The sequence below is a fragment of the Dreissena polymorpha genome, chromosome 10 (genome assembly GCF_020536995.1).
Source record: "Dreissena polymorpha isolate Duluth1 chromosome 10, UMN_Dpol_1.0, whole genome shotgun sequence".
NCBI lineage: Eukaryota > Metazoa > Mollusca > Bivalvia > Myida > Dreissenidae > Dreissena > Dreissena polymorpha.
The window spans coordinates 21832412-21856744 of NC_068364.1; the positions used below are offsets into that span (position 1 = coordinate 21832412).

At 34.5% G+C, this 24333-nt stretch overlaps 1 protein-coding gene across 1 annotated transcript in view; it reads left to right on the forward strand.

The window, feature by feature from the left end:
- LOC127848341 (thioredoxin domain-containing protein 5-like) overlaps positions 1–24089 on the forward strand; it is a 35976-nt gene extending 11887 nt beyond the window's left edge. Inside the window, exons 5-9 of the mRNA XM_052380759.1 lie at positions 4585–4671; positions 5235–5366; positions 8217–8296; positions 8756–8882; positions 19108–24089. Coding sequence (XP_052236719.1) covers positions 4585–4671; positions 5235–5366; positions 8217–8296; positions 8756–8882; positions 19108–19248 — 567 coding nt within the window. The 3' untranslated portion in view covers positions 19249–24089. The remainder of the gene's footprint in view (positions 1–4584; positions 4672–5234; positions 5367–8216; positions 8297–8755; positions 8883–19107) is intronic.
- The last annotated feature ends 244 nt before the right edge of the window (positions 24090–24333 follow it).

Consider the following 24333-nt stretch of genomic DNA (forward strand, 5'->3'; position numbering starts at 1 on the left):
AAAGGTTTTGAATATGTTCCTTTAATCGAATACAATTATATCCTTACTTATGTATTTGAAAGTGTTTCTCAGTTCAAATTTATGGTAAGATGATGTTATTTTTCCCCTTTGTATTTTCCTTTATTATTAAAGTAAGTGCGATCTCTGTGATTGCACAAATTGAATTCAATTTCTGTCACTATGCATATTGATTTGTTTGCACAGATTCTTAATGATCTCTGGAGGTATTAAAGGGACCTTTTCCATTTTGGTAAATTGAATTTTGTTTTTCAGATTTGCATTTTTTTTTTTTCGTTATGATATTTGTGTGGAAACAGTAATACTGACCATTTACCATGCTTTAGTATAGCCATAATATGCATCTTTTGATGTTTTAAAAACCTGAAAATTATAAAGCGTTGCAACACCAAACAGTTGAATAATTTGGAGAGTTCTGTTGGTGTCGTTATATTTTGTGACACTACGAGGATTGCTTATTTTAAGTATAAAATACATAATTCATTGTATGAGCACGGATGGCTTAGTGGTCTAACTGTTTGACTTTTACCCCAGGGGTCAATTGTTCGAGCCCAATTTACGGTTACTTTTTTCTTTTTTTAAATTATATTCTTGTTTTTTACTGGAGCTTTTTAGATCTAATCTTTACATTTATCAATATAAAGCATTTAATGACAAACTTCAGTACATACCAAAATCTGTGAAAAGGTCCCATTAATAGTTTAAGAAATATTAGGTTGACTTAACTCACTTCTGAGTCGATTTGTATGTCAGCTTGCAAAGGGGACTTACATCTGTTGCCACATTTTATCAAAAAGAAATTTATCGTGTGGGAACATTTTGTGAAATAAATGACAGTTTATTGATCTTGTGGAACACATGTTTGAATATTTTCTTCTCTCCTGGGTTTGCGTATGAGGCATGTTACTCTGCTAGACATATGAATGACACGATTCTGTATTAACCCATTAATGTCAAGTGGACTCTCCCATCCTTCTAAATTGGATCAATTTATTTTCAAAATTAGGAATGTCTTGTATATTTATTTCTATATTAAGAACAATTCTTACAGAAATTCCTTTAAGCAAACAGCGTAGACCCAGATGAGACGCCGCATTATGCGGCGTTTCATCTGGGTTTACGCTGTTTGCAATGTCCTTTTTTCAGGACGCTAGGCATGAATGGGTTAACTCTTTCAGTTGTCTTTAAAAATGAATAAGAGTTATGATGTATTTTACCCTGCAGGCCAAAGAAATATTTTACAGACTACTTTCACGTTGAGATGCTTCCAAATTGTATTTAATTATACTTGATTGATTGGTAAAAAGTTGAAAATCTAGTGTCCTGGCATGGTCCCATTTCTTGCTTTAATTTATAGCCTTGTGGTTACTTAAACTCTAAAACAAATTTATACAAATATTCAACACCAAATATTTTTTTTTGTCATCATATCAGGTGTCTGTTAGAAAATGTACACAATACTGTCAAAGTGGAAAAATATTTGAGTCTGATATCTTGGGAGAGATCTTGATATTTCTATGAAGCATGTTTTTCTGCAAATGCGTTTCATCATACAGCATACGTGAAAACTGTCTTCTTTTAGATCAGTATTTGTCATTTACTTAAGGTCTTTAAACCTTTTCCACTCAGAAGCAAAATGAAAATGGCTACTGGGGTATGTGCAAACAGCATAAAACCAGAACAGCCTGCTTTAATCTTGTAAGAAAGGTCTTAAATTTAATATGACTTTCTAAGGGACTACAAATGCGTAAAAATACATATCTAAATGGTTAAGAGTTAACTGCAGATATTTATTTTATTTTAAAGTGTTTTTATGATAAATGAAATGTCTTCAGCCCCCACTGAATTTTCATTATGTACACGAGGCAGTATTGCTTTTCAATAAAATTTCAATTAAAACATTTAAAATGTTATATCTTAACCCCTTAACGTCATTATAATGTTTTTGAACTGTTTACTACTTGAAAATTGCCTCAAGATATACTATATATTTTGAAACAAGGAACTAATTGTGAATATTTAACCAATTAGCATAGCTACATGTGTATGTACATATATAGTATATATCAGAAAGCCTCTGGCTTGCTCTCACGGCTAACACATGTGTCAATAGCCTCGCTTTTGGTGACGTGTATTTTGTCTATTGGACCACGAGATATTTACACTCAGTAACAAAAAGCTGACGTCTGGTGCTGGGTTTTCTGTGTTCTAGATTAATGATGAAGAAAATTTGATGCATTTACATGTATTCGGTTACTCCCACCCAGATTTTTTGCACTTGTTGAGAGTAGGTGACGGCGCCCTTCAGAATTGGAAATCATAAGACAAAAAGGGAAATAATAAGCTTTATAATCATGATTACATCTTTTGTTTTCTATTTTGCAATTAAATGTTAATGAAATACTTTTCTAGAAATGCTTAATTGTATTACCCTTAAAATTGGTTTGGTGAAAATAGCTAAGAACATATACACAAATGGCTTTAAATGTGTCAATTTTTTGTCAAAATAAAACTCAGGTTGAATTTCAAAGCAAGGTATTTAGGCAAAAAAGCTGTACAAAATATTGCTGTTGGAACCTTATACTGGGATTTTTAAGAATTTTAATTGATTTCAGGACATTTTGGGACTGATAGTATAGCCCTTGTTATCCCCCGCCATAGGCGGAGGGATATTGTTTTGGCGTTGTCCGTCCGTCTTTCCGTCCATTCGTCCGGAGCCATATCTTGGAAGTGCTTTTGCGGATTTCATTTAAACTTGGTATGAGTATATATATATATGGATAACAGGATGATGAACGCCAAATGTCATTATACACCATCAGTTAATTACGGAGTTATGGCCCTTGGTATCTTGAAAAAATGCTTTTTTGAGTGTCAAATATAACGCTTTTGTGTCTAGAAGCATATTGGCAGGGAATATCAATTCAACAAATTTGCTTGTTGGTCATATATTTGCAAAAAGTATAGTTTTTTCCAAAATCCAGTCATAACATTCCAAATTAATGGTTTTACTTTTAGATGTTCGTGAATACAGCTGATAACTGAAGAAATAAATAGAGGATATTTGTTGGATTCGGTGGAATATTGATTTTATTACACGAGTGATCATATAAAATATGTTTTTTTATGATCACGAGTGAATTAAAATCGATATTCCATGGAATTCAACAAATTTTCTTTTTATTTGATGCTTTTTTTCACCGTTTATTTACATTGTAAAAGAGTTTAATTGGATAATTTGGCTGGATTTATGACGTCATTTCGTTGAAAAAATGACGTCATTTCACAAGAAAACAGTTAAAAATATCGATATTTCACGGTTATTTTTCACTGTTTAAAACAGTGAAATACCAGTTTTATTTCACTGATATTTCTCTATAAACCACCGGAAAGCATAAAATAAAGACTTTTAAAGTTGTAATATTTGTTTTACTAATATGTAATAATTAAGATTTTCTGATTTATGTCTTATCAATAACTCTTTAAAATATACAGCATAAGTATTTTTTCGAATTTAAAGTAAATTGACTGTAATTGCAAGAGGAAAGGTCATATCCTTGAAACAGTTGAAAAAAACACTGCATTTTCAACTAAAACACTAGCTTTGTATTATTGAAACAATCTGTTCCCACTTATTTGCACTCATTAATCGAACCTTCTGTTACCATTGATAAACTTTCTAAAGAATATTCATGCACTGACATCTGTATGATAAAGCCTGATTCATATTCCTACATCAATATTTATTGATCGCATTTTGAATTTATTACATGCAGCATTTCAGTATAATCTATAATTCAATCTTGGAAGTATATTTTAGAAGCTCGTCAGCGAATGTTGGTCCTATTCAAATCATTCTGCAACCAGCATCCCAGCATTATCATAGATTTTTTTCCTACACAAAGTGATAACAGCATTTATGTTCTGTTATAACCCTTTCCCACTTTGAAGCAAAATGAAAGTGGCTATGTGCAAACAGCATAAAACCAGAACAGCCTGAGAGTAACTCGCAGTCTGTTCAGGTTTTATGCTGTTTGCTGTTTATTGGTATTTAAGGTTTGGAGATAAAGCCTTAGAAAATTTGAATCCAGTAAGAGAGGTCTTAAATCAAATTTAACTTTTTAAGGGACTCCAAATGCGTGAAAATACATATTTAAGTGGTAATGGGTTAAAGTAATAAAGGTACAAGTATATAATGTACATTGTAATACAACTATAAATGGTATATTTTACTGAATGGATTGTCATGGACATTCCCTTACTTTCACAATCATTTTCCCCAATGTTTCAATGTTGTAGAGATTAAGGTATTAAAAATGATACACAATATTCATTTGTTATGAAGTGACTGGAAATAAAGCAAGCCATAGAAATTGATCTTTTGTATAACTTCAGTAACCATGGCAACCATGTCATCAATGTTAGTTACTACATGTATCACAGATTGCGGTCTGTGAATCAGCTGATGCATGTGCAGTCCAGAACAAATGTATTGTGTACCACAACGGACACTTTGAATTATGTATATTTATAAATTATATAAGTTATGTATTTATGCTCTTTCAGGTGGACTGTACTCTGAATTCTGCAACCTGTGGCAAGAATGGTGTCAGAGGTTACCCAACACTGATGTGGTTCACCAATGGAGAAAAGGTTTACCTGTTTACATCACCACCTTGTCCTTCATTTTCTCATTATTATGTTGCACCTGAGTGTTAGAAAGGCCTATCTGCTCGTGTAATACATCTTAGATAGGCTCTTGTGATTATGAAGTCACAACATCTGATAGCTCAAGTGCCTACACATGTATGTTTCCTGCAATTGACATCAATTTCCATACTTAGAGCCTTGTTTTGAATAACTCACATATTTAACATTGACTTATTTAAATCTTCAAAGCTAATTGTTTTCACCACATTTAAATGCTAAATTCTGATTGGTTTCATTATATTTTAGATGCACAATTCTTATTGGTTTCATCACATTTTAAATCCTCAAGTCTCATTGGTTTCATCACATTTTAAATGCTTAATCCTGAATGTTTTATAGCATTCCTCAATTGTATGTTAAATGCTAAATTCTGATTGGCTTATCACATTTCAAATGCTCAATCCTGATTGGTTTCATGGCTTTTGAAATCCAAAATTCAATATAAAATGCCCAATTCTGATTGGTTTAATAACATCTTAAATGCTAAATTCTGATTGGTTCCCCAGAGTGAGGACTACCGCGGCGCGAGAGAGATGGCAGACTTTGAGCAGTTTATTGTGCGCCTCACAAGTGCAGAGGTGGAGGAAAAGAAACTGTCTCAGGACGGGGCTGTCCCCGCGCAGGCTGCCAATGATCAGGTCAGATATATGAGCCTTGTTCTGGGAAAACTGGGTGTAATGCATGTGCCTTAACTTTCATCCCAGTTTTGCTTGTGCAGTCCAAACAGGCATATCAGGAAATCACGACACTTTACACCTAGACTTGATGTTCCTTTAAAAGATTTCTTGAAACAAAAACTTCCATAAAAGTAAACAGTAGATTAGCAGGAACTGCATAGGCTTATCTGGAAAGACACAACACACATGCATTAAGCCCAGTTTTTCCTGGAAAGACACAACACTCATGCATTAAGCCCAGTTTTTCCTGGATAGACACAACACACATGCATTAAGCCCAGTTTATCTGGAAAGACACAACACACATGCATTAAGCCCAGTTTATCTGGATAGACACAACACACATGCATTAAGCCCAGTTTATCTGGATAGACACAACACACATGCATTAAGCCCAGTTTTTCCTGGAAAGACACAACACACATGCATTAAGCCCAGTTTTTCCTGGATAGACACAACACACATGCATTAAGCCCAGTTTTTCCTGGAAAGACACAACACACATGCATTAAGCCCAGTTTATCTGGATAGACACAACACACATGCATTAAGCCCAGTTTATCTGGATAGACACAACACACATGCATTAAGCCCAGTTTATCTGGATAGACACAACACACATGCATTAAGCCCAGTTTATCTGGATAGACACAACACACATGCATTAAGCCCAGTTTATCTGGAAAGACACAACACACATGCATTAAGCCCAGTTTATCTGGATAGACACAACACACATGCATTAAGCCCAGTTTATCTGGATAGACACAACACACATGCATTAAGCCCAGTTTATCTGGAAAGACAACACACATGCATTAAGCCCAGTTTATCTGGAAAGACACAACACACATGTATGCATTAAGCCCAGTTTATCTGGATAGACACAACACACATGCATTAAGCCCAGTTTATCTGGAAAGACACAACACACATGCATTAAGCCCAGTTTATCTGGATAGACACAACACACATGTATGCATTAAGCCCAGTTTTTCCTGGAAAGACACAACACACATGCATTAAGCCCAGTTTTTCCTGGAAAGACACAACACTCATGCATTAAGCCCAGTTTTTCCTGGAAAGACACAACACACATGCATTAAGCCCAGTTTTTCCTGGAAAGACACAACACTCATGCATTAAGCCCAGTTTTTCCTGGAAAGACACAACACTCATGCATTAAGCCCAGTTTTTCCTGGAAAGACACAACACACATGCATTAAGCCCAGTTTTTCCTGGAAAGACACAACACACATGCATTAAGCCCAGTTTTTCCTGGAAAGACACAACACTCATGCATTAAGCCCAGTTTTTCCTGGATAGACACAACACACATGCATTAAGCCCAGTTTTTCCTGGAAAGACACAACACACATGCATTAAGCCCAGTTTTTCCTGGATAGACACAACACACATGCATTAAGCCCAGTTGTTCCTGGAAAGACACAACACACATGCATTAAGCCCAGTTTTTCCAGAAAAAGGCTTATCTGATAAGCAATTATTAATTGTCAGGCATTAATTTTTGTGAATAGTTCTTCTAAGCTTACTCCCAAATTTGAATGGTCGATGAAGTTTGGTGTACTTTTTATGCCCCGGAAGGAGGGCAAATAATGAGTGGACTGTCCGTCCATCTGTCCGTCACACTTTGCAATTAGGTTTCAAAAAATGCTCATAATTTATATGTCGCTTAAGATTGCAATTTCATATTTGGCATGCATGTGTATATGGACAAGGCCTTTCCATACACACACAAATTTTGACCCCTGTAACCTTGACCTTGAATTTAGGGTCCCTGTTTAGGTTTCGAAATCAGCGTTTAGGTTTCGAAAAAAGCTCATAACTTCTATCAAGAGTTTATAGGGGGCAGAAGTCATCCTATGGTGACAGCTCTTGTTTATTATTCCGATTTGTCTGACATTAATGTCTGCAGATTACAGCTAACCCAAAAATTCAAATGATTTATAAAAATTGTAGTTTGGTATTATTCTTTGTACAATATTTTTATTTCCCCCAGTATATACTGGGGAACATTGTTTTTGCCCTGTCTGTTGGTTTGTTTGTTTGTTGGTTTAAATTGCGTCAAACTATAACATTTGCCATAACTTTTGTAATATTGAACATAGCAACTTGATATTTGGCATGCATGTGTATCTCATGGAGCTGCACATTTTGAGTGGTGAAAGGTCAAGGTCATCCTTCAAGGTCAAAGGTCAAATATATGAGGGGACATATTGTTTCACAAACACATCTTGTTTTATTATTAAGCTAATGAGCTTGCTCACTAATTCAAATATTAATTGAAATTTTGTTCATTTTTTGCATAAAATTTAACTAAACTGATCTGTTATTAACTGCTGCAGAAATCAGAGAACTTTTGATTATTGCATGTAATTGATCCTAAAAATACACTACCTAAGAGCCTCAGGATGCACATTTTAAAAATGCTCGGCACAACCCTGGAATACAGCCTAGACTCTAGTATTTGTTAAGCTCCAATTAGTTGAAGATTCATTAGAAATCAGCAAACGTCATTCTTATTCATTTGGATACCCATTTAAATGTATGAAAATCCAGCATTTCCTATTTACCCTTTGCATGCTGGGAAATTTGTCGTCTGCTAAAATGTCGTCTGCTGAATTTCTAAAATTAGCATTTTCTTCATTTTTTTCAAAGAATACTATCAGAATAGCAAACAGTTTGGATCCTGATGAGACGCCACGTTTTGTGGCGTCTCATCTGGATCCAAACTGTTTGCAAAGGCCTTCAAAATTCGGTTCCCACACTGAAAGGGTTAATCTGTTTTAGGGTATAGTGACCCTGACAGATGAAGACTTTAAGGACTCCATTTCTGAAGATTTCACCCTCGTGCTCTTCTCCGATGACCAGTAAGTTATTTGTTCACATCACAAATGAAAAAATATTTTTTCTGTGATGACGAGTGCATCAATATTCCATGGAATCCAACATTTTTTTTCTTTTATGCTGTTTTCACCGTTTATTTTAATTGTTTTTTTGAGTTTTTTGTAAGAATTTCACTGAAATACTGACGTCATTTCATTAAAAAAATACATCATTTCACTGTAAAACAGTGAAAATTATCGATAATTTCACTGTTAATTTTCACTGTTTAAAACAGTGAATTATCAGTTTTAATTCACTGATATTTCTCTATGAACTAACAGAAAGCTTAAAGTAAATTAAAGTTAAACAAAGCAAAACTTTAAATTACATGTGATTTAACGCAAAATAAATACTAAGCAAAAATAGGTAAATGAAATTTCTTAAATTTTATTTTCTTTGAACCAATCTATAGATGATATTCTTAAATACTGTTGAATTTACAGGAAGCATATCACCAAACTCTTGGTTCCCATCTTGAATCGTGTGGCCCTTGATTTCGTGGAGAAACCAGAAATTCTCATCGCCCAGGTCAACTGCGGAGATAGTGTCAACCTCTGCACGTCCCAGGATGTAAGTTCTTGTTGAACCCTTTACCACATAAGAAGCAAAATAAAAATGGCTTGTGCAACCAGCAAAAAAACAGAACAACCCGAGAGTAACTCGCAGTCTGTTCATGTTTTATGCTGTTTGCTGCTCATCAGTAACTAAGGGTTGGAAATGAAGCCTTTAAAACTTGAATTTATTAAGGAAGGTTTTTAATTAAATGTAACTTTCAAAAGGACTACTAATGCGTCAAAATATGTATTTAAGTGGGTTGACCCTTTACCTCTCAGATACAGTCCACTCTCGTTATCTGGAAGTCAGCGGGAACAAGAAAAAATATCGAGATATCGAGAGTTCGAGATATCCGATTAGGCGTTTTCAAAGAAAAAATAAGACGAACATTTACCCTGTTTTCAACATCTAAATACATGCTAAGTGGTCTAACTAAAGCCGTCACTGTGTGGCATAATAATCTTTACCTGATATATACGTGTTTTTACGAGGCACAATTAATTTGCTATTTAAATGCTTAAAATGACGTTTTAAGAATTACAGAATTGCATGATCACATGCGGTTATAATTTTTCTAAATTGTCGAGTAAACATCAGTTAATGTAGCTATTTAAAGTTATGATGCAATTGACGTCCAATCAAGACGAATTTGCGACGGTTTATATACGCAAAAATATAACTCCATGCATTTTGGAATGTTGTTTGGAAAAAACAATTAATCTTTCAGCCTTTCGGCAGGCTTTGTATTAATTGCAGTTAATTGATGTTAATGTGACAGTTAAAGTGACAGGCCTTACTCAAGTGTTAATGGCTAACGACATTACACACGTATGATCATTGATGCAATTAACGGATAAATTTCCTACCGCACAGTATCGGGAGCAGCCAGGCGAAGCAGGACGGTGAAGTATCAAAGAAAAAAAATTGCACCTTTTGCCGACACTGGAACAGTTATTCGCAATGCGAGATAAACCACAGTAAATACATGTAAAATCGGGACTCGGGACAAAATTTTATATCGAGATATCAAATTATTCGACATGACGAAAATCGAGATATGCAATGTTTATTTATATAGATAAAGAAGGAAAAAAGTTGGGACATTGAGCTTACTTCGACATATCGAGAATATCGAGATATCCGATGTCGATATAACGAGAGTGGACTGTACATATTTTTACTCTTTTATTATTATAGTTGCTTAGAAAATCAATTTAAATTAAATACCTTTCCTGATTGATTAAAGTTTTGAAGCATTTATCTCCAACCCTAATATACTGATGAGAAGCAAACATCATAAAACCTGTAAATTCTGCAATTTACTCGCAGGCTGTTCTGGTAATATGCTGGTTGCATATAGCCATTGTTTGCTTCTGTGTAGGAAAGGGTTACACCCATGTGTCACAGGATGCTGTTGTAAGATGATGTATTTGTTTTCTGAAATAAATATGAATGCATGGTTGATACCTTGTTTTTTTTTCAAGGGTGAATCAAACAGATATGAGGATTTCTTATGTGAAGACATTAAACCATAAGGGTATTGGTTGCAGAAGCATGAATAAATAAGTTGGACCTAATTCTTTTAGTGGTGTTTTTGTACCAATAGATTTCACTGCAAATCTGATCATGATTTCATGCTTTGTGGTCCCAGACTTGTTTCTAATGATGTACTGGATATAATGTCAACCTTGTGACGGTGAGGTCAATGTTTAAGCCCTATCAGGAAGCATTCTCAAGCTCTTCAAAGAGACCCAAGTACTGGTTCTACCCTGGAAACCAGACTCCAGAATATCAAGAAAAGCCTGGTGTTTTGGAAATTATGGTGCTAAAATCGAAAAGGTTTCAGGTATAAATGACTGATAATTGATATCAAGACAAAGACTTTTATACAGTTAAGTCCGGTAATCTTGCACATCTGGTAATCTTGCGCACTTCGCATTTGCGAATCTCGCAGACGACAAATGGTTTTCTTTAGTGATGAAAGATGGAATTTCACATATTTAATAATTTATTTATTTAAAAGGTACGTATTTCATGCAAAATAAAATTTGATCATTACATTTAAACACCGGTTGCGTCATCCCTACACATCGTAAATACTGGCCCACTTACGAAAAATTCGAAATGAATCACAAATTCCCTGCAGTTTTAAGCGTTTTCATACTTCAAATTAAGAATTCATAAATCCATTGTGTAATTTAGCATTCCATTGCACAATATCCGATCAGTTATGGTATTTTTGGCCATGAAAATATATCGCATCAGACCGACATAGTCAATTATTTCCCGTAGTCATTATTTCCCGCCATTCTGTCAAACCAATTTGGTATGATCTCCGCATGCGCAATGGCCTAGTTTTTATATTTTCTGTAAACTATGAAGCATGATCGTGGTAAAATCAAACCCGTTATGCATAAACATTTTTTTCGCGCATACCGGTCCTTTTTTTTATTAATTGTACAATATTACTAGTGACTATATTATTTGTTGATTTGTAGTGAACGAAAACTGCACTAGAAGTCCACATTTAATTTCAATGGTAATTTTAATATTTTTCTGGAATGTTTTTTGCCAATAATTGGACACCATGTGTCTACAATTTTGCCTAAACGAGGTCAATACAGAAAGTGGGCAAGATTACCGGACACTGTGATAGTTTGAAAATGAGGTGAGTCATGTTTGTTTTGAAATCAAAGTGGACAGTTCTTCACTGAATTAATCATATATTTTGTGTTAATAAGCACATGAATTTATTATTTCCGTAATAAATTTAGATATTATGTTGTCAATTTATAAAAGAACAATTTTTTAACCAATTGACCCTTAACTGCGCAAGATTACCGGACAGCATCGTATGACTAATGACTGACCCACGCCAAAGACAAAAAAATCGTACAGGACATGAGGTCCGATAACTTAAATTTTTTATCGGACCTCACCATATTTAACCAGACCTTGTTCTTCTTTAACTAAACAATAGAAAATACCTGTTATGGGGTTTATTTTTTATCATTATGACATTGACAATGTATAACAATTCTCAATACAAAAAATAAATAAACTTGTTCTATTAAAACATGGTAAAACTTTCTGGCAAAATTGAACAAAGCTTTGTGATTATTTAATACATCACAAATACCAGTATTTTTAAACAGAAATACAAAGCACTATATGAATTGACAATGAAAAAACAACACATTATGACCAGTAACACTAATGCTCTTATTGTCAAACAAAGATTAAAATAGGAAGTTCCTTTTTAGCTCGACTTTTTGAAGAAAAATGAGAGCTATACTACGCCCCGGCGTCGGCGTTGGTTAAAGGTTTTTATAAAGTCAATAAACTTTAAAACTATCAAAGATAATTAACTCAAACTTGGAATACTTCTTTATGGCAACAAGAAAATTGTGTAGGTTAAGGTGCATTACTCTGTCAGCATTATTTTTAGAGTTATGCCCCTTTTTATACTTAGAAAATTGAAAATTTTGTTAAGTTTTGTGTTAAGGTCCACTTTATTCCTAAAGTATCAAAGCTATTGCTTTCAACACTTACTAACTATCATAAGGTGACTGTGCAGGCAAAGTTATGTAACTCTGACTGGCATTTTAACGGAATTATGGCCCTTTTTTTGCTTAAAATCTTTGAATATTTTATTAAATTTTGTGTTTAGATGCACTTACTTCGAAAGTATCGAGGCTATTGCTTTCAAACTTCAAATACTTCTTTACTATCATGAGGGTACAGTACCTGGCAAGTTGAATTTAACCTTGACCTTTGAATGACCTTGAATCTCAAGGTCAACTAAATAAATTTTGCTTTAATTGCCACAACTTCTTTATTTATGATCAGATTTGATTCATACTTTAACAAAACAACACTTACCTGACATACCACAATAGACTCCACCCAAACCATCCCCCACGCCCTACCCCAGAATCCCCCCCCCAAAAAAAAATAAATTAAATAAATATTTTTCCTTTCTTTTCTTCATATTTTTGAAAGATAAACTAATAAATGACCACCCCCTCCACATTATACCCCCTCTCCACCCCCACCCCCCACACATCCAAAAAGATTAATTTTTAGCTCACCTGATTGCTCAGGTGAGCTTTTCTGACCGGTCTTTGTCCGTCGTACGTCCGTCCGTCTGTTAACATTTGCTCGTAAACACTCAAGAGGCCACATTTGTTGTCCCATCTTCATGAAACTTGGTCAGAAGCTTTGCCCCAATAAAATCTCGGCCGAGTTCGAAACTGGGTTGTGCCGGGTCAAAAACTAGGTCACAGAAGTCACATTTTATGTTCAATCTTCATATAACTTTGTCAAAATGTTTGTCTTAATATTATCTTGATTGAGTTCAAAAGTGGTTCCGGTCTGTTGAAAAACATGGCTGCCAGTGGGCGGGGCAGTTTTCCTTATTTGGCTATAGAGAAACCTTGTAAACACTGTTTCACAATTTTTGCTCAATCATCATGAAAGGTGGTCAAAACATTGATTTAATTGATATCTCGGACGAGTTTGAAAATGGTCCAGATCAGTGAAAAAACATGGCCGCCAGTTGGCGGGGCATTTTTCTCTATATGTATATAGTGGCAGTTTTCCCTATTTGGCTATAGAGAAACATTGTAAACACTCTAGAAGTCACAAATTTTGTCCAATCATAATGAAAGTTGGTCAAAACATTGGTTTTATTGATATCTCAAACAAGTTCGAAAATGGTCCAGATCAGTGCAAAAACATGGCCGCCAGTGGGTGGGGCATTTTTCTTTATATGTATACTGTGGCAGTTTTCCCTATTTGGCTATAGAGAAACCTTGTAAACACTCTAGATGTCACATTTTTTTCCCCAATCATCTTGAAAGTTGGTAAAAATATTGGTTTTATTGATATCTTGGACGAGTTCGACAATGGTTCGGATCGGTGAAAAAACATGGCCGCCAGTGGGCAGGGCATTTTCTCTATATGTAAATAGTGAAAACATGTAAACACTCTAGAAGTCACATTTTTGGCCCAATTTTCATGAAATTTGGTCAGAACATTTGTTTCTTTGATACGAGAGTTGTGTTAAAAAATGGTTTCGGTCAAACTTGTGATCGAACACTATGGAAGTCACATTTTTATGCCCCCCTTCGAAGAAGAGGGAGTATATTGTTTTGCTCATGTTGGTCCATATGTCTGTCCACCAGATGGTTTCTGAATGATAAGTCAAGAACGCTTTCCTGACTCGCAGATGACCCCTATTGATTTTGAGGTCAAAGGTCAAGGTCACGGTGACCCGAAATAGTAAAATGGTTTCCTGATGATAACTGAAGAACGCTTACGCCTAGGATCATGAAACTTCATAGGTACATTGATCATGACTCGCAGATGACCCTTATTGATTTTGAGCAGGGGACAAAAATATTCCTAAACTGCACTCGTCCTGCAGGACGAGTGCAAACTGCACTCGTCCTGCAGGACGAGTGCATTAAAATTTTCACTCGTCCTGCAAACACACGCACTCGTCCTTCAAATATGTGTGAAATAAAGATTGCAAAGGGCTGATATGACTTATAAAGTTTCCTAAAGTATATCACTGCTAAGCAGTGAAATAAGTTACTTTATTTATGAGGAACACATTATAAATAATTTTTTCTAATGCTCGTGTGCTTTCCGTTTCGGACGTTTGAACATCGCCCTCGCCCCCTTTAAAAAACGCTTGTATGTTAGACATTTTTCAAACGAAATTCAGACTCGTTTTAAACTGTACTTCGCGCTTAAATAATAACAGTGACTGCAGTCGCATGGTTCCCTGTCAACATGTACGGGCAAAGCTTACACCAAAAAGCCAATATTTACTCGGAACACAAGTCTCGCATAACAACGCGCACCTGCTGTATGAAATTTACAATAACAATTTCCGGTTCATTCGCATTCTACTTTCGGAATAGATATGCTTTTAGAAAATGATTTTATTTAATGAAAAATAGTCATACTGGTCAGAAAATTCATTTTTGAACATCAACTTATTTTCACTCGTCCTGTAGGACGAGAGCTTTAGGGAAATTCACTCGTCCTATCAAGATTTAACTCATCAATACGAGCGGACGAGTGGAATTTTTGTCCCCTGTTGAGGTCACTAGGTCAAAGGTCAAGGTCACGGTGACCCAAAATAGTATAATGATTTCTGGATGATAACTCAAGAACGCTTATGCCTAGGATCATGAAACTCCATAGGTACATTGATTGTGACTCACAGATGACCCCTATTGATTTTCAGGTCACTAAAGCAAAGGTCAAGGTCACGGTGACCCGAAACAGTAAAATGGTTTAGGGATAAAAGCTCAAGAACGCTAATGCCTAAGACCATGAAAGTTCATAGATACATTGATCATGACTTGCAGATGACCCCTATTGATTTTCAGGTCACTAGGTCAAAGGTCAAGGTCACGGTGACCTGAAATAGTAAAATGGTTTCCGGATGATAACCCAAGAACGCTTAGACCTAGGATCATGAAACTTCAAAGGTACATTGATCATGACTCACAGATGACTCCTACTGATTTTCAGGTCACTAAAGCAAAGGTCAAGGTCACGGTGACCAGAAACAGTAAAATGGTTTACAGATAAAAGCTCAAGAACGCTTATGCTTAAGATCATGAAAGTTCATAGGTACATTGATTATGACTTGCAGATGACCCCTATTGATTTTCAGGTCACTAGGTCAAAGCTCAAGGTGACCCGAAATAGAAACATGGTTTCTGGATGATAACTCAAGAATGCTTATGCTTAGGATCATGAAACTTCATTGGTACATTGATCATGACTTGCAGATGACCCCTATTGATTTTTAGTTCACTAGGTCAAAGGTCAAGGTCACGGTGACTCAACTTTGAAAAATGGTTTCTGGATGATAAATCAAGAACACTTACGCCTAGGATCATGAAACTTCATAGGTACATTGAGGTGACCCAAAATAGTAAAATTGTTTTACTCAAGAACGCTTATGCCTAAGATGATGAAACTTCATAGGTACATTGATCATGACTCCCAGATGATCCCTATTGATTTTCAGGTCACTAGGTCAAAGGTCAAGGTCACAGTGTTTCAACTTAGAAAAATGGTTTCCAGATGATAACTCAAGAAGGCCTATGCCTAGGATCATGAAACTTCATAGGTACATTGATCATGACTTGCAGATGACCCGTATTGACTTTCAGGTCACTAGGTCAAGGTCACGGTTACTTGACACAGTAAAATAGTTTTTGGATGATAACTCAAGAAAGCTTACGCCTAGGATCATGAAACAATATAATAGTCAAGTTGATAGAATTTTCTTATTTTATATCAATCAAAAATGGAATTTATCATGTAGATGTTTTGAACATCTTATAACTTTGTTATCCATCTGACATGTGTGCATTATAATCATTGCATCTTTTTAGCTCACCTTATTGCTCAGGTGAGCTTTTGTGACTGGTCTTTGTCTGCGTCTGTCCGTCCGTCCGTCCACATTTGTTCGTAAACACTCTAGAGGCCACATTTATTGTCCGATCTTCATGAAACTTGGTCATAAGCTTTGTCCCAATGAAATATCGGTCGAGTTCGAAACTGGGTTGTGCCGGGTCAAAAACTAGGTCAAAAAAAAAGAAAAAACTTGTAAACACTGTAGAAGTCACATTTCATGCCCAATCTTCATGTAACTTTGTCAAAATGTTTGTTTTAATAATATGTTGGTTGAGTTCAAAAGTGGTTCCGGTCCATTGAAAAACTTGGCCGCCAGTGGACGGGGCAGTTTTCCTTATTTGGCTATAGAAAAACCTTGTAAACACTCTAGAAGTCACAATTTTTGCCCAATCATTATGAAAGTTAGTCAAAACAGCGGTTTTATTTATATCTCGGACGAGTTCGAAAATGGTCCAGATCGGTGAAAAAAACAAGGCCACCTTGTGGGCGGGGCATTTTTCTCTATATGTATATAGTGAAAACATGTGAACACTCTAGAAGTCACATTTTGGCCCAATTTTCATGAAATTTGGTCAGAAAATTTGTTTCTTTGATATGAGAGTTGAGTTTGAAAATGGTTTCAGTTAAATAACATGGGCGGCGGCGGGGGGGGGGGGCAGTTTTCTTATATTTATATAAAAGCTTGTGAACACTATAGAAGTCACATTTTTTGCCCAATCATCATGAAACTTGGTGAAAAGATTGGATTTATATATATATCACATAATTAATGCCATAATTATTGCCCTTAGATTGTCCAAATTTTCATTATATTATACAAAATCCATGTAAACACTCTAGAGGTCACATTTTTGTTTCAGATTTGATGAATCTTGGTCATAATATTTATTTTTGTAAGCAAAGTTTGATGTTTGGTAAGGGGGGGTCAACTCAAAATGTAGGTCACCAGGTCAAATCTTACAAAAACAAAATCACTCCATATGCCAGAGTGTTGGTTCAATAATGATGAAACTTGACCAGGATGTTTGTCTGGACAATATCTAGGTCAAGTTTGATGTTTGGTAAAGATTGAATGAACGGACTCCTCTCAGGTGAGCGAACTAGGGCCATCTTGGCCCTCTTGTTTTTGAAACATGGTAAAAAATACACAATTTATTTATTTCATTTTTGAAGGACCATCCCACTCAAGCTATTGCTATCAAACTTGCAATAAAATCTTATTTGTTTGTTTTATGTCTTTACAAATGTTCAATAGATTGTGGAAAATATACCTGAACTCGGAATCGTCTATAAAGTACAACTTCTTTAAAACATAACCGATCAAAATGTTTCAATTATGGTCCTCTTCCACTAAGAATATGATTATATTACCTTGACCTTATTGAATATGAATAATTTCCCCATGATGGCATATGTTATACTGTCAAGCACTCGAATAGTGGAGCGCGCTGTCTTCTGACAGCTCTTGTTTATGCCCCGAAGGAGGGCATGTAGTGATTGCACTGTCCGCCCGTCTGTCTGTCTGTCATACTTTGCGTTTAGGTTTCGAAAAATGCTCATAACTTCTATATCGCTTCATATGTAATCTTCATATTTTGTATGCATGTGTATAGGGACAAGGCCTTTCCATATGCACACAAATTTTGACCCCTTTGACCTTGACCTTAGGTTCCGTGTTTAGGTTTCAAAATCTGCGTTTAGGTTTTGAAATATGCTCATAACTTCTATCAAAGCGTTTATTGGGGGCATATGTCATCCTAAGGAGACAGCTCTTGTTTTTTTTCTTATTTTTGAAATATCATCTAATAAATGACCACCCCCCACATTATTCCCTCTCTCAACCCCCCCCCCCTCCCCACACACACACAAAGAAATGTTTATGCCCCTGGATTGAATGATCTGGGGTATATTGTTTTTGGCCTGTCTGTCTGTCATTGTATGTGTCTGTCATTGCATGTGTCACTAAACTTTAATCTTGCACTTGGAGTTTGCAAGAATGGGTGGTAAAATCTGAAATATTTAATTGTCAAACAAACTTATCAAAGTAAAATAAATTTTAACCAGTCGGTATATTATTTTACCAGTTCTTAGTTGCGTTTTCATTTTGAACAAAAAATGCTTTACATATTCATTTTGTAAGACACAAGGACCGCAAATTTCTGAAATAATATAAAAAATCAGTGAATTTAATCGGAAATGTCAGAGGTCTGAAGTCTTTCACAGTTGTGATAGACAGACCTCGTATCTACTACACCGTCAGGACCAGTTGTGATTTAATGTAAATGTGCACACATATCACATGTCTGGGAACCAGGTTCATTGACACCACTTGTGTAGCACTATATAATGTGCCCTCATCCAAGCTTTTATGTGTTCTTCTTAAACTAGTTGTTCATTTCGAACCGCCCTTGTTGACACCAGAACAAAATATGATTTGGTATGGGGTTCACTTCTGGTAATTGATTACGGGGTGCTCGATTTAGATTTTTTTTTTTTAATCAGTTTAAACGGGTTTAAATATATTTATCGAATCTTTAAGCGCGATTGTCACTTGATGGTGCCAGGACAATATGCTAGGTTACACATACGAAAGCCAAAGGCGTCATGAACATTATGTAAATGTTTAATCAATATTCATGTAAAAAATGTAATTGGTATGGCTAAAACTTAGACAGTATGAGAAGGATAATTTATTTAACCAATATTGAGATACTAAATAACTATCCAAATACTAGAACAGTATCATGAAATTTGTGACGTAAGTTTAACTAACCCATGCTGAAAACAATTTCAGGCCAAGGGACCGTACCCAACCCTGCGCATGTACCACAATGGCGCTCTGCTTAGCAATTACACAGGGGAGCAAACTGTGGCTGCCATCACCAAGTACCTGGATGGTCTTTTAGAAGAGCAGCGAAAGAAAGACGAGTTGTAATTATAGCATAGGCATAGGATTTTTTTTGGTAAAGATTATTTTAGGAATAACTTATTTGAAGTTTTATATAACGGCTGTATTTTCCTTATTGATCCATGCAATAATGGCATAGGCATGTGATTTTTGTTCTGTTTTTTTTGTGAAAGACAATTTTAGGATTAAATTATAATGAGTTTAATAAAATTGCTATAATCCATGTATTTTGTGAACAATTCAAGTAAAATTTAAAATAAAAAAAATGAATATTAAAAAAAAAATATTTAAATATAGTTTAAAAATTTTCATAAACCACACATTTTTACCTGTAAGTTATCTTTTGGTCCATGTATTTTGTTAACAGTTAAGTCTGATTTAAGTAGATTTTAAAAAAAGAATTGTTTTGTTTAAAAAAAATTTGGTTCTGATATGGTTTCAATTTTTTTTAAGCCATGCATGACATACATAACATTAAAATTAACAAATAATAATCGCCTAGTGTTTAAGCGTAAAATCAACAGTTTTTTGTGTAAGATCAACCTTTTGACAAGGTGTAAATATGACTTGTCTTTTCATTTACCTTTGATAACAATATACATATATTTTACATAATGTTTTCTTTATGAGTGCTTTGTTCCAATTAACATGCAAATGTATTCATGTACAAATAAAAGATTTAATTAATTTTATTATTAAAAAATATACTATCAGTCACAAATAAAGTGCTTTATAAATTATTCTATTGAGAATACAAATTTATTTTGTATTTTTAATTTATAACAATTTAAAGAAAAGTTTACTTTTGCCTATCTATCTTATGACATAAGCTGTAAGGAATATATACAATTAAAACTGTTTTTTTTTTGTCAAGTGCCTTTATGTATTGTTTTATTGCACAAATATGGGGGTTAATAAATAATGGTATGTATAAGTGTATTTCCTTGTCTTTTTGATTTTTCCCCCTTTTTCATAGAATTTTGGGGTTTTATTTTGTTGTGAAAGACAATTAAATTCAATGTTTATGACGAATATCACTTTTTAAACGTTAAAATTGTGCGCGTTTTCTTTTGGGATTCACTTGAGCCTTATCTGGCATCCTATATAACAATTTGAAACATAATTTAGAACAATTAAAACTTGTACAAGAATAACTTTGTATTGTATCAAAGATACATCATCTCTTAAACACAGATGGATGACAAAAAATTATTTTTTACATTAAGATAAATTTCCTATTAGATACTTATTTATAAAGACATAATCTTATATTTTTTAAATTATTTTTTTCAGTGCAATTTTATTGTTTATTATGTATTGTTGTTTACATTATATTGGGAACAAAGGTGCTATGTTGCCGCATGTCACATTTTATAATCTCTTCCGTAGAGTGCTTTGTCACTTGATTTTACCATCGAAGGTCATTGTTACCAGGTATTGATACCATACCATTTACTGAATACTGTATAAAAAAAGAAACTCAAAATGTGCTGAAACAATTTTTATGAAAGCACACTGTCACACATAAAGTCTACGGTAAAAAATACACATTTAAGGGAAGTAATAAGCTTTAAAGTGAGATAATTATTCAATATTGAACATAACCACTTTATATATTTGGCATGCATGTGTATCTCATGGAGCTGCACATTTTGACTGGTGAATCTAGTGGCTTTTAATTATTTGCTACTAAAAATAGAGATTTGTTAGAGACAATTATTTTCAAGGGAAGTAATTTATATAATTATAACTTATACTTATGTCCATAGATACATGATGAACTCTGGCTATGATCTCTTTGATAAACCACAGGCCTTGGTTGTCAGTGATGTCTGACTGGGTCATTGGATTGGACAAAATCCAAGGGAAGTAATAAGCTTTAAAGGAAGATGATTTCTATACCTGCCAAATGATAAATAGAAATTTTATTTCAAAGTGGCGCAGTAGGGGGCAGTGTGTTTCTGACAAACACATCTCTTGTTGGGTCAAAGGTCAAGGTCACTGTGACCTCTAAAAAAAATATAAAATTCTGACAAGCTTTCGCAGCCGAGCGTGGCACCCTTTATGCGGTGCTCTTGTGTTCTGTATAATAACACAGGCAAAGTTCTTTAATTACACTAACAGATTATACTGGAATCTTGTTAAATGTTATACTAAGTAAATAACGTTTCCACATGACTTTATATGTGTCAGTGTAGCTCAATTTAATACTTGTATCTAGTCGTTCTGTAAATACATTGGATGTTGCACAAGGGTCATGGACTCCAGGCATCTGTGATATAGAAATGTGTACAAAATACCAGTAACCTTATATTGGTGGAACAAAATTCATCGCAATATATGCCAGTGATGTGCAAATTCAAATAAGATCCACCTATGATATTGTGCTTGTTCAATGAGCGACTATGGTACCTCACATATCTCAAAGTGGTAGAAATATGGAAATTTTGGTGACGAACACTGTAATATTACAATCATATTAATTCATAATGTTTTGATTGACTATCATGAAAATCACAAATTAGTGATGATTTCCGTTTTGTCAGCAGATATTGTTATGAGTTAAATCATAGTAACATAGAAAAACAAGAGTAATAGGGCTATGCAACATTTGAACATAAGTGTTAATAAAATAAAAGTGTGACAGAAGTTAACAAGTGTATTTGGTGGATCATATTTGAGCACATTTTACTTGTTGCAATACTGCTACATTGTTACGATTTCACTTAATTGTTATGTGTATAGTACTATTGCATTTGAATTCGAGAGATTACCCATATTCAGGTTATAAAGTGTTCATTCTGCTAAGCGCATATTCCAGTTCATGATTTGATGTTAAACGTAGTTTTATTTTCACTTATTAATTAATTCTTTAGTCTTTTTGGTAGTGTTCACTTTTGTAAACTAGACTCTTAAATGTTGTACTTTTAAACAATTTGACAGTCATAAATATGTTTAAAGAATAAATTGCTTTCCCCAATAAGTGATGTGAAATGATGTAAAAAGTGTTAAATGTACACAAGGCCAAGTTTTTTATTGATTGGACATTTTTTTTTCATTATGATTAACAAAGTGTTCATAAGGTTAAGATCCTTACATTTTAAATAGATTAATGGCTTACCTTACCAAACTGTGTTTAAGATTAATAAACCTCATGCATTGATAAAGTATAAATCTAAACTTTGATGACAAGAGGTTTTTACGAAATATTTTTAACTCTTTCTCACTCAGAAGCAAAATAAAAATGGCTATAAAACCAGAACAGCCTGCGAGTAAGTCGCAGTCAGTTCAGGTTTAATGCTGTTCGCTTCTCATCAATATCAAATGGTTGAAACTGAAACCTTTAAATCTTGAATCTAGTAAGAAAGGCCTTTAATTAAATTTAACTTTCTAAGGGAACTATGTAAGATGATCATATCTTAAGCTGGAGTTTAAGGGGGATATTTCATGCAGATAATATAACAATTTTGCTAGAGTCATGGTATGTTCTCGAGTTGTCAATGCTCATGTTAAAAGTGTTATACTTTGCATCCAATAAACTTGTAAGTTTGATTGGTTTTCAACAGTCCTAACAGCTTGTTCATTTCATATTGCATCTTTTTTCTTTTTTAGCTCATCTATTTTTTTGAAAAAAAAAAATGAGCTATTGTCATCACCTTGGCGTCGGCGTACGGTTAAGTTTTGCGTTTAGGTCCACTTTTCTCATAAAGTATCAATGCTATTGCATTCAAACTTGGTACACTTAGGTACTATCATGAGGGGACTGGGCAGGCAAAGTTAGATAACTCTGGCGTGCATTTTGACAGAATTATGTGCCCTTTTTATACTTAGAAAATTGAAAATTTTGGTTAAGTTTTGTGTTTAGGTCCACTTTTCTCGTTAAGTATCAATGCAATTGCATTCAAACTTGGTACACTTACTTACTATCATGAGGGGACTGGGCAGGCAAAGTTAGATAACTCTGTCATGCATTTTGACAGAATTATGTGCCCTTTTTATACTTAGAAAATAGAAAATTTTGGTTAAGTTTTGTGTTTAGGTCCATTTTATTTCTTAAGTATCAAAGCTATTGCTTTCATACTTGCAACACTTACTAACTATCATAAGGGGACTTTGCAGGCAAAGTTATGTAACTGTGACTGGCATTTTGACAGAATTATGTGCCCTTAATATACTTAGAAAATTGAAAATTTGGTTAAGTTTTGTGTTTAGGTCCACTTTATTCCTAAAGTATCAAAGCTATTGCTTTCATACTTGCAACACTTACTAACTATCATAAGGGGACTGTGCAGGCAAAGTTATGTAACTCTGACTGGCATTTTGACGGAATTATACTTAGAAAATTGAAATTTTGGTTAAGTTTTGTGTTTTGGTCCACTTTACCCCTAAAGTATCATAGATATTGCTTTCATACTTGGAACACTCACAAACTATCATAAGGGGACAGTAAAGGACAAGTTGCATAACTCTAGTTGTCATTTTTACAGACTTATGGCCCTTTTTTGACTTAGTAACTTTGAATATATGGTTAAATTTTGTGTTTAGATCCACTTTACTTCTAAAGTATCAAGGCTATTGTTTTCAAACTTCAAATACTTTCATGCTATCATGAGGGTACTGTACCTGGCAAGTTGAATTTTACCTTGACCTTTGAATGACCTTGACTCTCAAGGTCAAATTATTAAATTTTGCTAAAATTGCCATAACTTCTTTATTCATGATTAGATTTGATTGATACTTTGACAAAACAACACTTACTTGACATACCACAGTAGACTCCACCCTAACCATCCCCCACGCCCCCCCCCCCAAATTTTTTTTTAAGATCTCCTATATATGACCACCACACCCTCACACTATACCCCGCCCAACCCCCCCCCCCCCCCCCCCCCAATTATTTTTTTTGAAACATGTTGTTTTTTTTTTCCATTTTTTTTGCATTTTTGGAAGATATTGTAATAAATGACCACACCCCCACACTATACGCCCTCTCCACTCCACCCCTCCCTTCTTTGTGATTGAAATTGAGATAGGTCCCTTCACCTTTAAAAAGAAAAATAGATGAGCGGTCTGCACCCGCAAAGCGGTGCTCTTGTTTTCTTTTGTTATTTT